The sequence below is a fragment of the Myotis daubentonii genome, chromosome 11, assembly GCF_963259705.1.
Source record: "Myotis daubentonii chromosome 11, mMyoDau2.1, whole genome shotgun sequence".
In the NCBI taxonomy this organism is placed as follows: domain Eukaryota; kingdom Metazoa; phylum Chordata; class Mammalia; order Chiroptera; family Vespertilionidae; genus Myotis; species Myotis daubentonii.
Window position 1 is genome coordinate 53,767,860 of NC_081850.1, and position 15,847 is coordinate 53,783,706.

At 50.4% G+C, this 15,847-nt stretch overlaps 1 protein-coding gene across 2 annotated transcripts in view; it reads right to left on the reverse strand.

Annotated features, from left to right (window-relative positions):
• Positions 1–15,847, reverse strand: part of PAX5 (paired box 5) — a 164,488-nt gene that overhangs the window by 53,896 nt on the left and 94,745 nt on the right. For both annotated transcript variants that reach the window (XM_059657352.1, XM_059657353.1), the window contains exon 7: positions 11,402–11,531. In XM_059657352.1, the coding sequence (XP_059513335.1) occupies positions 11,402–11,531 (130 nt within the window). The remainder of the gene's footprint in view (positions 1–11,401; positions 11,532–15,847) is intronic.

Genomic DNA, 15,847 nt, shown 5'->3' on the forward strand with positions numbered 1-15,847 from the left:
CAAAACACAACTGTGACAGTCAAGCCAAGAAAGGCGAGTGGGGAAAATCCATAAAGGCTCGGCAAAGCGGGGGCCGGAGAGTTCTCCAGCTCCTGGCCACCAGTTAGTGACGTCAGGATTTATAACTGTATTAAATGGTGTGACAGGCAGCCTTGATATATCAGTTCCCCCTTCTTCCCAAATCACAGACAATAAAAGCTTTGTCAGTGAAAGTCATTCATCATCATAAAGACCCGAGACATCCCAGTCATCAATTTCACTCACATCCTTAATACACTGGAGAGAGTACAGGAGTGGAGCACCCCGCAAAGGGGAGAGGAGAAAAACACGAAGGAAGATTGAACAGGAATAATTACAAAGGTCAAAGAAGGGATTCCTCTGGGGGGAGGACCACAGGCAGGGCCGGTTGCCAGCGGTGTGCTCAGCCCACAGAGAAACTGGGCAGTTGCTGGGTGTGCTCCAGGCCGCCCAGACCAGCACAGACCTTGTGAACCTGGGGTAGGAGCTGAAATGGGCTGTGGGGCCAGGGGAGGAAGTGTGGGAGGACAGAGGGCCCAGATCGGGTTCTGTAGGAGTCTTTTACTTCACCAGCCTCGTTAGTACAAAAGAGATGTAAAGACAATAAGAACAGCACAGGTGTCTTTTTGGAATATACCCCTGTATTGGCATAGATGGCTCTGTGTGCCATCAGACGGACTACGGGTTGTGAAAGATACTGCGAGACTGCCAGGCCATCTGGGAAAGAGTCACTGCCCAGAGCCGGTAAGTAGGCCTTCTGCCACCCTTGCCCCGCCCCCGGGGCCTCTGGATGCTCTCCACCCGCCCTGACTATAATGGAAGCCAGGGGTCCCAGAGAGGAGGAGACACACCCCGAGGCTCCATCTGATGAGGCGAGTCCTCCCGCCCAGCCCGCTCCCATGCGAGTGTCCTCTCCCGCCTGCCCACGTGCCTGCCAAGGCTCCCACCCTTCACCACCTGGACCGTTGCTCGGCATCTTTTAACCCCCCTCAAGCGAGCAGGGCAATGAAGGATGAGAAAGCAGGCAGCGGACTGGGTGTGGTGGGGAGAGCTGGGGACTTTAACTGACTTGTCCCTGCAGAGAACCAGGGCTTAAATGGCACGACCCTTCCACCTGTGCTGGACCGGAAAAAGTGTAAGGAGGTCTCTGCACAAAGGCAGTGACAATTCTTTTTCTTTTGCTTTCTTTCCTGACAACAAAACAACGAAAGAGAGCTTTGGTCTCGGTGGGAAGGTGCTGGAAGTGCTGAGCCTCCCCTCATCTGAAAGGGAATGGCCTGGGAGGGGGGATGCCATGGGGGCTGAGGGCTCTAGGGTTGCCAAGGAGTTGTCAGGTGGCTTCAACCAGGTAGGAACCTGCCAGAAGGTACATAGTATTAAGTTTCCCAAGAAAGAAAGAACAAGGCTACCTATGGCTGTCTGCCCTTCCTGAGGAAGACCTACTGAGTGCTGAGGTCCAGCGAGGCTGGGCAGGTCCGCCTGGAACAGGCTGACTTACGGGGTGCCAGCTGCTGGAGAGGGAGTCAACCCCATGCCCTTCAACCAGATACCACCTACGTTTAAGACAGAAGCCTTCTCAGCAGAGGAATCAGCAGAAACAAAGGCTTGGCGTCAGGACCGGGCATGGCTGGGTTGGGAGGTGCTAAAAAGACAGGCCTGGATCAGCTCCCACAGACCCCAGTCACCGTCAGTCTAGCTGCGCTGCAGGGGCACGTGAGAAAGCTCTGCTTGGATACCTCTGATGACACGAAGCTCACTATCAACCAAAGGAATGCATGACCGGGGTTAGGGGAAAACCAGCTCTGCACTCCTTGCTGGGTGAACTCAGGCAGTCTGTGTAAGTGTTCGTTGGGACAAAAATAGTACCTATGTTTCACAGAGCAAAGGAGTAAATGAACCAGAGCACATAACAAATTCTCAATAAACATTAGCTATCGTCGTTATTATCTCCCGAGGCAGCCTATTCAGTTTCCAGGAGCTCGAACTGTTGAAAAGTTCTTCTTTGTGCTCATCGAAAGCTTGCCTCCCCATGGCTCCCCCTGATGCTGCGTTCTTCTGGAGCACTTGGCACCCCTTCCCCCACAGCCCTGCGCGCAGGGCAGAGCAGCCAGGCCCCAGGTCAGCTGTCTCGAAGCCAACAGCCCTGGATGGCCAGGCTCACGCCCTCCACCCTTCCTGGTGGACCCAGTCCTTCTGTCTGCAGCCCGATGCCAAATACCGCGTCACCTCTTAGCGCTGAGGATTCGGGGTCTCTGGCCCATCTTGCTTGAGAATAGTCCAGGATGGCTCATCCAGAGGATGGGAGAGGATGGGAGTTCTGTACCCACCGACATGCGGGGTGCCCATAAAACATGCAATACACATTTAAAAAGTGAACGACAGTAGGAAGAGTAAAAAAACCTAAGTTTTTATCACAGAAAAGGTTCTGGAAGGACATAATATCAAACTGTCAGCTCTAATGACTTCAGCAGAATGGGTTAGGAGTGGGGTGAGGAGGTGCAGTCATGGGTTGCTGTACATACTTCCCAACCATTTGAATTTATTTTACAACTAGAGGCCCGATGCATGAAATTCGTGCATGAGTAGGCCTTCCTTCCCCCGGCTGCTGGCACCAGCTTCCCCTCTGGCACCCGGGCTTCCCTCGCAGCCCCGGCTTTGTCCGGAAGGTCGTCTGGTCTAATTAGCATATTATGCTTTTATTATTATAGATGAGCCCGTATTACTTTGTGATTAAAAAGGAATGATAAAAGGCAGGTTGCGTGAGACTGAAGCAAGCCTCAGAGCAGAGCAGCCATGGGAGTGTGTCTCCCCCAGAGCAGCTCAGGCATGGCATCCTCCACAGAAAGTTCCCCAAACCCTACAGTCTAAGAGAAGCGATCGCTCCCACCTCCGTGCCATCAAAAGCACTGGGCTTCTCGCAGGATTTCTATCTTTCTTTTTCTTATTTGTCTTGCCCTATACATTTACCCACATTTGCCTCCCCACTCAGACTATGAGTATGTTGAGGACAGGAGCCTACAGTCCTCAAGATCCATCCTAGGCTATGGTTTGACACGGAGGAGGAGTTGGGTTATGATGGAGAGATGAGTGAATGAATGAATGATGACTGGCGGCAGCTCTGCTAACTGCCAGGCGCTACAGTTTGGGGCATTTTCTATTCTTGATCATGGCAAGGCGGCAGAGATCTCTGACTAGGAGAACAAGCCATTTCTAAATAATGAAGTCGCTATTTTAGGAAGATGTGTCGCAGCAGGGGGCGGGGGGGGGGCGGGGCTGGGGAGCTGGAGGCCCAGAAACCTGCCCGGAGGCTATTGGAAAGGTCGGCTTCAGAGCTGCCCACAAGTGTAAAAATCTATGAGAGCATTACCGGGACGGCCACCCAGCTTTGTTTATTTGCATCCTACAAAACACAAGGTCAGAAACAACCTGCTCAAGTACTTTCTGCTGAAATTATTTTTTTTAATTGGCACTGCACTTTACACAAATATTCATTCATGTATTCAACCAATAGTTCTGGGGAACGCTGTGCTAACCTGAAAGCGAATCATACTTTTCCTTTGATGTGCATTTTAGTTACAGAGATGCTTGAATTTCATTTGGCTTCAAAACGATCACATCTCCAGCTTCTCTGACCCTCTGAGTATCTTCACAAACACTAAGATTCCCAAATTCTAGGTTTCTCTTGAACCTACAACTGTGAGTCTATTTCATGATCCAAACCAAATGCTTTAAGCCCCGATCAGATTCCCCTTGAATCTTTCTGGAAGGCAAATAGCCTTCTGTATCGGGCAAGTTCCAGTCTCAGATGTTAAGTTTTCTCTCTGGGTTGAGGTCCCCGAAGCAGGCCAACAACACTTAGCTTGGAGAGGGTGTGACATCACTGCATGGAATAAAACGCTGCGTTCTTCTGGAGGACTTTGCACTCGGTGCCCCAGGCCCTCCCCGCGGCATAGCGTACGCCCGGAGCTGATATTTGGGGAAAGCTGTTCCAAGCAGGTGGAACAGCCTGAGCAAAGACCTGGAGTCAGGGACAGGCAAGGCCCGTTGCGCAGCCCTTCCTCGCGTCACAGAGAGGTTTTCTGTTGGGCAGGAGTAGAAATAAGAGGACCCAGGAAGGATGGGCTGGAGCAGGGTCAAACACTCAAAAGCCCACCGGGGCCAGCAGGCCAGGTAAGAAAGACAAGCTGGCCAAGTAGAATCTGGAGCAAACAGGAGAGTATGACTCAGCTAGAGAGGGTGACTGCTGCTCAGCTCCATCTGAGCGAGGCCACATGGGCTCGTGCACAAGGTGGACAAGTCTTCCAATTTCTCAAGAGAAGTTGGACATTTTAATCTTTATGTTAAATCCTCTGATTTTAAGGCACTTTTAGATTTAATTGTTGATAGTGACATATTGGCATGTTCAAAGAGTTAAAAATGAAAATGAAATTCAATAAAAAGTCCTCTTCCCACACTCAGTTCACATGGTTATGAAGTTCCTGAGTATCCTTCCAGAGTTTCCTTTTTAAAAATATATATTTTTTTTTATTGATTTCAGAGAGGAAGGGAGAGGGAGAGATAGAAACATCAGTGATGAGAGAGAATCATTGATCAGCTGCTTCCTGCATGCTTCCTACTGGGAATCAAGCCCACAACCCGGGTATGTGCCCTTGACTGGAATCGAACCCGGGACCCTTCAGTCTGTAGGCTGATGCTCTATCCACTGAGCCAAACCAGCCAGGGCCAGTATCTTGATGCATGTGCACGCAAATATAGATGTGCCTTCCACTGTCCCGTCTCTTCTTTCCACAAAACGTAGCACCTGTACACACTATTCTGGCTTTTTCATGAATAACATACCCCAAAGATCCTTCCCTATCAGGACACAGAGAACTGCCCCCTCCTCCCCTGCACTGTACAGTAATCCAGCATATGGATGAGCGACCCGTTATTTAACCAGTCCCCTCCTGACGGATGTTTGGGTTGTTCTTCTCTCATCTTTAAAAGGTTAGGGCTATTTTAAGTTTAAAAAACACTAAGCAGACAAAACAACCTTTGGGCTGGATCATGGGGACACGGAAGCCAGTGGAGGAAAGCGCTGGGCAGCATCTAGATCTGCGTTCACAGCTTGCTGGCCTGGACTTCGCAGACACCTCGGCTTCTGGGCTGCCGGCGGGAAAGGAAACTGAGTCCAAGGAGAACAGCTGCGGGTCAGTCCTGTTAAAGCTTCCCTGCCTCTGAGGGAGTGAAATCCCCATTCCCAGAGGTGACCGAGCCCTGACGTAGAGCAGATCCCAGGGCTGGGGGAAGGGGGGGCTACCTGATCTCTGAAGTTAGTTTCCACTAATTTGAGAGTCCCCTGGGCCTGAACGTGGGCTGGACCCAACTGGCAGCGGAGAGAGAACTGAGAAATGGTTCTGCTCTCTCGTCATCGGATTTGCTCACTCATTCATACATTTAAAAGGCACTTTCTGAGGCTCTATCTTCTTTCATAAATGCTTCCCCCCCCCCCCAAATCTTCAGAGGCTTCTCATGGTGGGGGTCGTAGATCAAATGCCACCTTTCTTTCTTTAAAAACACTTTTTAATTGATTTCAGAGAGGAAGGGAGAGGGATAGAAACATCAATGATCAGAGAGAATCATTCATCAGCTGCCTCAGCATGCCCCCCGACTGGGGATTGAGCTCACAACCTGGGCATGTGCCCTGATGAAGAATTGAACTGTGACCTCCTGGCCCATAGGTCGACACTCAACCCCTGAGCCATGCTGGCCTGGCAAATGACATCTTTCTAGAGAGGTTCTGCTTCATGCCCCCATCCCACTCGCCACCACCCCTCAACCCCAGTCTCTCTCTACTTTCTCCCCAATTTGCTTTCTTCGGAGCACGCGCCGTTATAAAATTACACTGCCCACTGTGTCTGTGTTTGCTGTGAGCCGTCTGGCTCTCCCCAGCAGGGAAGCCAGTGAGGGCAGAGACTGTCCACCACAGCCACCATCTACTCCCAGCCGGGCACTGAGGGACGGTCCACTAGACAGTAACTACTGATACTCTGCTTCCTTCCCAGTGCACACACAGCGCTGACACCAGCCCCCTCCATGAGGTTCCTAGGAAACCTGCCTGACTGAGCGCTGGTCCAGGTATTATGCTGGTTGTAGCATTATTGTCATTTTCCCTGCACCTTTTGGCTGCCTGGATACGTAAGGCACTTATCTTTTTGTTTTATTATTCATCATGATTTCACTCTGCGGGAAGAATTATTTCGTTGGGTCTGACTGAGCCTCAAAAAGGGTCATAAAAACAGGTCAGAGGAACTGTCCCCAGAGAGAGGTGAGCAAACAGCCGTTCGGGACACCTGGCACCTGGCCAGACTCTGGGATAAGAGCTCAGAGCACAGCACTAACTACGGTTTGTTAAGGGTTTAACAAGGGCCAGGCTCTGTGCTCAGACCCAGCACGGACCATGCATGTTGTCTTCGAAGGCAGTCTGGGAGGAAGCTGGACTGTGGGCCCCATTCTGCAAATGGGGGACTTGGGCATGGAGGCTAGTGTTGTCCAAGGGGGCCCAGCTCGAATAGCGTGAGGCTGGGCTTCCCACCAGACAGCCTGGATTTCCTGCTGACAGTTTCAATTACATGCTAGAAGAAATGCCTTCTGGAAATTTAATTGGGAACGTCTTAGTCCAGCGGTTCTCAACCTGTGGGTCGCGACCCCTTTGGGGGTCAAACGACCCTTTCATAGGGGTCACCTAAGACCATCGGAAAACACATATATAGTTACATATTGTTTTTGTGATTAATCACTATGCTTTAATTATGTTCAATTTGTCACAATGAAATTGGGGGTCACCACAACATGAGGAACTGTATTAAGGGTCGCGGCATTAGGAAGGTTGAGAACCACTGGTAGTCCATCCGACCACATAGCAGCAGCAGGCTGCGAGGGCCAGGGCCCAGGCAGGGGTAGCCCCAGTTCCAGCTCTAACTCCGGGGCTGCGGCCTGGAGGGCACCTGCCCCCTCTGGGCCTGGGTTTCCCACCTGTGAAGTGAGCAGTGGCTCACATGACCCTCCCATCCTGCCTGTCTGTGATCGCAGGTGCCGACACTGAGGTCCTGGACCCCCTGCAGATTTCCTTCTCTCATAGCTGCCCACACACTCAGATGCCCCCTCGGCGGCTCTAAACCCTCTCCCCTACTATCTCAGTACAGCCTCAAAACGACCAAAAGAGCCAGGAGGGGTAGAAATTGCCATGCCCGTTTCCTGGTTAGGAAAACTGAGGCTCAGAGAGGACAATCTATTTGCCGAAGGGTAGGACAGTTCAGGTGGCGGGGAACAGACTTAAAGCCATTCCTCTGACTCCGGGTCTAGAGCGCTTTCCTCCAGGCCTCAGCTATTGCTTAGACAAAAAGGCAGAAGAGGATGGACTTCTTTGAACATCCAAGTTTGCGGTCATGGGGCTCCAAACATCGAACCTCAGAGATACAGCAAATCAGAGCTGGTGGTCTTGGAGACCTGGCAGTCATTCACCTGCTGCCCATGTGTGGTCTCGTTGCTAAGAGGGGACAGTGCCCAGGGGGTGTCTCAGACCCCAGGGCCTGGGGCATCCACCAGGCCAGTGTTTCCCAAACTTTTTGACCAGTCTCTTCCCGCCATTCCAACCGGCGGATGCAGAGAAGGTCCTCAGGGGAGGGGCCTGCAAGGACATGGGCTGCCCTTCCCTTCGTTCTCTCAGGCGAAGGGTCAGGTGGGCACAGCTGGGGGCAAGATGCCAGGCCCTCACGTCCTCCCTGGGAGGCAGGGCACACCTGCAGGTAATTAGTCCCAATCAGGATGGGCCCAAACTGCTGACAATGCAGGAACCGGCCGGCCATGTCACCGCTTTGCAAATGGTGAGCAGTTTCTGAACCGTGGCCCTGGCTGGTTGAGCAAGGGTTTCCAGGGGTCCTCAAACTACGGCCCGCGGGCCACATGCAAATACAAATATTGTATTTGTTCCCGTTTTGTTTTTTTACTTCAAAATAAGATATGTGCAGTGTGCATGGGAATTTGTTCTTAGTTTTTTTTTAAACTATAGTCCGGCCCTCCAATGGTCTGAGGGACAGTGAACTGGCCCCCTGTTTAAAAAGTTTGAGGACCCCTGGTTTAACCTAATATTTAATGTGGCACATAAACGACGGAGAGATCCTCCCTAGTCAGCTCAGAGTGGAGTAGCACCTGCCCAACCGCCTCCCCCAGACCTGGGGCTGGCACGCCCCAGCGAGAGCCCTGGGCTGCGAGAAGGTAAGGCCTGGGGCAGGAAGCCTCAAGCTCTCCCCTGAAGAGTTCAGTTCCTCGTCCACTAACACAGGTGGAATTCAACTAAGGCCACCTGGTGACGTGGAGGTCCACTCTACCCCAATAGCTCGTGGGGGCGTTCCTTCAAGACATTCTAACATTTTGCAGTGCGGTCAGCAACTGCCCCCTACAAGGTGTTTTGAAAATTTGGGGGGGCTTTTACATGATTGAGGGGCACTGTTGGTTCACAGCAGACGAGCCCCACACAATAGCTTTTCTTCATTCTACACGATTGTCATGTCTTACCAAACAGTCCTGTAGGTGGAAAATCTATTTGTAATTATTTAAATCCAGAACTGAAATCCATTTGCATATAAATGTGAACTTGCCGTTTCTGTGGTCTTGCTGTATATATACTGAATTTGCTAGGAGGGCAACTACTGTGTAAGCCGGCCAAAGCCTGTACCTGTTTTACCTGGAGCTTTGCCAAGGGGTGCTCACCTACGGGCAAAGTCGGGTTCACAGTATGAGTCAGTATGAGTCCCTATGTCCACACTCCTGCCTACGTCTGCATTCAGGGCTGTTGCATTCACGGTGATTCTGGGCATGGAGCAAGAGGGATAGGAGGGCCCGGCCGGCGTGGCTCAGTGGTTGGGTGTCGACTATGAACCAGGAGGTCACAGTTTGATTCCCGGTCAGGGCACGTGCCCAGGTTGTGGGCTTGGTTCCCAGTGGGGAGCGTGCAGGAGGCAGCCGATCAATGATTCTCTCTCATCATTGATGTTTCTATCTCTCTCTCCTGCTCCTTTCCTCTCTGAAATCAATAAAAACATATTTCTAAAAAAAAGGAGAGGGATAGGAGGGACCCAGACATTTTTAATATATCTATATTGTTGAAGGGATTACAGATGTCCCCCCCTTTTTCCCATTGACCCTCGCTACCCCACACCCCACACAGTTCTTTTTAATGGTTTCATAGTATTTTATTCTGTGAAAGAGCCATCATTTATTTAATCATCTTCTATTGATAGACATTGTGTTGTTTGCCGTTATAAATAAATGTATAATTAATATACAGATGTAGGTATCACTGTGCATCTGTGCAAATAAATCTGTGAGATAAAGTCCTAAATGTGCATATAAAAGTTCTAGGTAAGAGGGTAGGAATTTCAAATTTTGATAGATATTCCCAAATTTCCCTGCATGACAGTGTATGAAAATATCTATTCCTCATACTCTCTCTAACACTAGACCTCAAGAAACATTTCAAATTTGGATGAGCTCATAAATTTTAAAAAATGTCTCATGATGGTCTTAATTTGCAATTTTATTATTTTCTGTTAATCCTTACCCAAGGATATTTTTTCCATTGATTTTTCAAAAGTGTGGGAGGGAGGGAGGGAGGGAGGGAGGAGAGAGAGACAAACATGGATATAAGAGAGACACATTGATTGGCTGCCTCCTGAACATCCCTGACTGGGGTTGGGGATCCAACCTGCAACCCAGGTATGTGCCCTTGACCAGAAATCAAACCCATGACCATTCAGTGCCTGGGCTGGTGCTCTAACCACTCATCACACTGCCAGGGCTGCAGTTTTGAAATTATGAGTCAGGTGCATATCTTTTCATATGCTGTTGGACATCCACATTTTTCAATGAATTTCATATTTATATTCTTTATCTTTTTTCACTAATTTTCTTATTCATATCTAAAATCTCATTAGATATTAAGGAAATTGATGTTTTTCATCTGTGTTCTACTTTTTTTCCCCTACAATCTTATTCTTTGTCTTTTTCCAAACATACAAAAGACATTTATTTAAACAGTCACTTATATTATTTTTCTTTGTCTCATATTTGGAACAGATTTTAAAAGGCCTTCCCCACTCTAAGATTACAAAAATATTTCCCTTTTTTATCCTATGGTTTTATTATTTTACATTTAAAATTTGATCAACTTGGAGTTTTGATATAGAAAGTGTGGTATGGATCCAACAGGCCCACTTGTCCCAACGCCATTAACTGAATCCTTTACTTTATCCTTGGTTGTCTCTGTCACTCGTCACCGAGTCCTGCCTACCAGCCGACAGGGACCTCCTGCCACCTCAGCTGGACCCAAAGGCTCTGGCCCAAGTGCCACCGTCAGCCCCCAGGGTCTGTCTGTGCAGCATCCGAGACTGCCTCCTGCCTGCGAGCTGGACAACCTCCCAGCGCTGGCAGCTGAGTCCGTCCCAGGGCTGCAGTCTGCCTGGGTCCCTCCATCCAGCCCCTTCTGAGCAGCAATCCCAGCAGTGCCCAGCCACCATGAGAAAGAATAATAGCGACATGTATTGGTGCTTGCTGTATGCTAGACAAAGTCTAAGCACCTTATATGTATTAATGCATTAATCCTTACAACACTATGGGGTAGCTACTATCACCATTTTAGAGATTTAAAACACACACACACAGAGCCCATAATTCTTAGATAATTTACACAACATTACCCAGCTAGTCAATGACAAGTTCAACCCCAGCAGTGGGCCTCCAGGGCCCAAGCTCTTCATCTTTACACTGACAGCTAAAGAGGCCGGCCCAGGCCTTCCAGAAAGGCAGCTGCTTTGCATACACCAGGCACCTTCAGCCTAGACCTCCTGCCCTCTAAACTCAACCTCTGCCTGGAAATCTGAAATGCCAGCAACGATCTGCCAGGAGGCACACTCATCCTCGAGGCTGGAGCCGACCAGGGCTGCCCGTCGCACGAGGGGGATAAATCCCAGGCCTTTGAACACTCGGCCCCACACACAGGGGAACCTGAAATCACCAGGCCCCGTGACACGAGGCTTCCCTGCCACCCCTCCCAGCCCCGCCCATGAGGCATTTTCTCTCTTCCAGCTTCATCCGAGCAGTCTACAGCCGTGTCTCATCACAGCCAGGGCCCTGGCCCCGGCAGTCTCCTGCCCGACCTTTTCCAGGACCTCAGAACCTCATTAAAACAGAAATGACCAGTCAAGTCCAAAAGCACCAGGAAGCCATTCTTCCCACCACACAGGCACTCTCAGTCTCTCCCTTTCTCTCTCTCTTTCTTCCCGCCATTTACTCCCCCAACCCCCACCCATCCCCCCCCACACACACACACCCCAGATGCCCTCACCTGTCACGATGGGGTAGGTCTGTGGCCCAGGCACGCTGCTCCCAATATCGGCAGGGGTGGGGCTGGTCAGGTTGGCCTTCATGTCGTCCAGCCCTCCAGCCAGGGAGGCCATGGCTGAATACTCAGGGGTCTAAAAGAGATAACAAAACAGAGACAACTCAGCATCGAGACTCCAAGTACCCCAGCCAAATGCCACCGCCACATGCTGGGCTCAGCCACCTGGCTGGGCTGCCATGCCAGCACCAAGGCCTCCAGGGGACTCACGGACGCCCGGGGGTTGAGAGGGCAAATTCGGCTCAACAGAACAAGACCGTATCCAGAATCAGCGATCCTACCCAGGTGAAGAGGCGGGCAGGACTCGGTGCCGCTTCCTAAGAATTCGAACCCCGCTCCTCTGTGGCCTGCGGGCTTCCCTCGCCCAGCCCCAGCCGCCAGAGACAACCATCGCCAATGTGGGGAGGGAGACATCAGCACCATAAACAAGGCAGAAATAAGAGCCTTGTTGCCAAGAGGCTGGAAGGAGCCGTTTCTGATTCTGTGCTCTCAGACATACTAGCAGAGCCGCAGAAAAAAGGTTAACAAATTTGGGGCATCATCCCATCCAAACCTCCTTCCACACGAGTAAACTGAGGCCCAAGGGGAGGAGGGCAGAGTCCCAGGGCAGGGGATGGCTCACCATAACCTCTCACCCCCAATTCAATAGTCAAACCAGCTGACAGGTGGCGAGTGTCTGGGAATTCTGGAAGCCTTGTAAACACCTGTATGCTGAAAACTGCGAGGCGCGTGCATCTGATTTTCCAAGTCCGGGCCAACCATGTGCATCTGGCCCATGAGTCACGCTCCTGCCGTTAAGCCATGTCATGAAAGGAAAGCTGGCCATGAGTCACTTCCTTGGCATCCAAGCCGCCGTCAGAATGGTCTCCAGAGGAGGCGACAAAGATGCCAGCGGGTCTTCCCATTCAAGAACGGACTGAATTACAAGCATGAGTGACAGGTCTCTTCCACCCAACCCCCAGCCTATTTTCAGGTAAAACAAATATTTGCAAACACCTAAGCCAAAGAATGTAGCTGTGCATGCCAAGCTCTGGTGTGGGGAGTTCCCTCCAGGACCCTGGCATTGTCAGTGGAAGACACAGCCCTGTTTGTCCAGAATTATGTCCTTGGCAGACAGGGGCAGGGAAGCAAGCAGTCTTCTGAAAGGACCCTGATAGGATAACGAGACCGAGCCACAGGGAGGGAAACAGAGGAGCTCTAGGCAGCGGGGACTCGGACTCGGGCACGTTCCTGGCACTTTTCTCTGCAAATAAATTCGAAAGTGCCTCCTGGGCAGCTCCAATGCCAACCAGGGAGGATGGCAGCTGTGCGTGCAGGAGGTGCTGCGGGCACAGCACCTGAGGTGGAGTCCCGCTGAGGACAGCTTGTCCCGTGCTCCCAGGGCCCGTGAGTCCTCTCCCGCACAGGCTGATTCTGACACGCAGAGAGCAGCCGAGGCCTGAAGCCAGCCCAGGCGCTTCTCAGGGAGAGGGACAAGATAGGGACACGCCTCCCCGACATCAGGAAGCACTAGAAAGCTGCAGTGATTAAGACCGTGGGGGACTGGCACAGGGACAGCTAAATAGACCGATGAAACAGAAGCGAGTCCAGAAACTGATCCGTGCATATGTGGGAACCCTGACATATGAGAGAGGTGGTGCACAAATCAGCGAAAGGATGCTCTGTTTAGTAAACAGCGTGGGGTAGCCGTTATCCATTCAGAAACAAGGAGGGAAAAGAAATTGGATCTTTACTTTACACCAGACACAAAAATCAATGCCAGGCAGATTAGAGACCTAAATGTGGAAGGCAAAAGCACCTCATGTGGTCAGCTCCAGGTCCAGCCAAAAATCTTTGGATCAAGTCTGTCCTTCATGAAAGAGGAAACACGTGGCCCTGGGATGCTCACACAGTGTTCTCAGTCACTGCGAGGTCAGTGTTGGCTCCCGATCATCTCGCTGCCCTACTCCAATGCCTCCTCTGCCAGGAAGTCCTTCCTGACTACCATTCCCCAAGAGGCGGGAGCCCTGTTGAACCCAACAAGTGGTGCCAGGGCATAATCTTCACAACAGCGTAAAAAGCTCACATTTATCCATCACTTACTCTGTGTAGGATCTTGGCCTGTATCGTCCCATGTAATCCTTGCAAGCACTCCATGCGGTAGTTTCTATGTCACACCCATTTTACAGATGAAGAAACTGAGACTTCTATTACCGAGGGGAAGTGGTTTGACTAAAGTCACACAGCTTCTAGGTGTCAGAGTCAGGATTCAAATCCAGGTCCATCTGACTCTAAGGTCTTGACAATCTTCCTAATTATTTTCATACTATGATAGGCCCTGACCCTTTAACAGATATGGAATCAACTTGCTAATACCAACAGCTTAACCAATGAAATCAGAATGGACTGGACCTGAACATATCCAAGGGTCTCACACATAGATTCTGTTTGTGAATCTTTGTTTCCCACAAAAGTGGATATGTATGTACGGGGTGGCGGTGAAAATATATTTCTTGCTATCGGTCACAACCAGCATAGTCTTCATTCCATGCAGCAGGGAGCTGTTGGGGAAAGGTCGCTGTGTAGACTTCACCCTGCACGCACAGAATGGGACTTGGTCTTGGCGTGAGCCTCCTCACTTGCTAAGGTGAATCTTGGAAGCAGCTCTTTCAGTTCGTGGCTATGTGCAAAGACGGGAGATCAAAATGCCTCTGAAGAGGGTCTTTTCCTAGATGGTGTCTTTGGAGGGCCAGGCAGCATCTCAGTCAACAGTCAGCAACCCTGCACCCCTCCCCACCCCACTGCCGACTTTTCCCCTTCCTGACCCCAGGCTGAACATCTGGGTCCGCAAGAGAAAGCTGCTATTTCCCCCCAAAATGCAGAGCCATCCCGGGTTTAAGAAGATTACAGGGGAGCAGCCATTAGGGACATCCTGCCTTTTAATTTCTTTAATGTTCACACGGAAGGGCCTTTTTGCCATTTAATTTTGTTTTCGTCAACAGTCTCACTATCGAAGTTTTTCCGGTCACTTCAACTGTTGAGTTTGGATCATCTTTTCAAGGTACAAGGCCTTCAACTTGTGTTACACAGGAGGTGGGAGGTCCAGCAATCCTACTGGCTGCCAGGAGGGAAAGTGGGCTTCCCTGAGAGCTGGGCCCAGGGCTCAGCGGGACTTGGAAGCCAGCCCTCGCTGCCCTTTTCCGTCTGTGGCTCCCACTACTATCCCCTCGCAGGGCTGGCCAGAGCCCAGTCTCGCTTCTTTGGTGGGGCCCACAGCTCTTCCTCGGCTCCTGCAGGAGTCAGGGGATGCTGTCATGTAGTTTGGGTGTGTGATTATTCCCTAAGTCCTCATCACTGTCTGTCCCGCTGAGCTGCCTGTGACTTTTAAAGGCAACTGCATCCTCCCCAGACCCTGTGCTCCCTGAAACTTCACTACTCGGGCTGCTCCTCAGCCGTCCGAAGCACAGTACTACCTCTGCCTGGAGGGCCCATCTCACTCAGACACTGAACTCCAACATTGTCCACAAGACCCAGCTCAAATGCCACTTCCTCCATGAAGCCATTCCTGGGCCCCACACTCCCACAAAGAAATCATAACTCCCTTGTCTATGCTTCCATACTTGACTGTGTTTTGCCCAGATCTCCACTATCCCACCATATATAATGTTGGTCTATCTTCTCCAGGATGCCTCGAGGAAGATGAAACATCCCTAGAGCCTCCTAAGTGCTTGTTGAATGAATGAATGAATGAATGAATGAGTGGTCCATTAGCATGACATTAGCCACAACAGTAAAATATTAACTAGGGAGTGCTTCCACAGCAGCTCCAAGTAATACACCAACCTTCTGCCTCTATTTCTCCTCAAGTCAGGTGACCGGAAAACACTGTCCCTTGCATATAGCATTAGTTAAAGCCCAGGCGAAGTACCTTCACTGGAATATCAGGCATTCAACATTGGTCAGAGGCGATGAAAGGAAAGAGCCATACAAAAAACTTCTTTTTTTAAACAGCTCCTCCCCACCCCCATATGCTCATTAGAATATTCAAATTCCATATCAATCCCTCCTACAGTTCATTACCAGGAAAAACTTTTTTTTCCTGATGAACGGTTAACTTGTCTCTGATTGAAAATCAGGAACATTGGAAACCACTACATATCCCTCTTTGCCTTGGCTGCCAGGAAGCTCCGTCAGATTCAGCGCTCAATTGCCACAATCACATCATTGCTGGTACCTGGTGCAATGACCTTCCCCTTTCCTCTACAAAATCTCTTAACTTTTTTCAGCCTTAACTGACTTAGATATCTGTAATTGTTTATTTTGCAAGACACCTTAAGTCCTTTGTGAAAGTGAAGGCTGGGAGAGGTAAAAAGAATAACAGAAAAGAAAGACAGATGAGGAGAGAGAAACAGA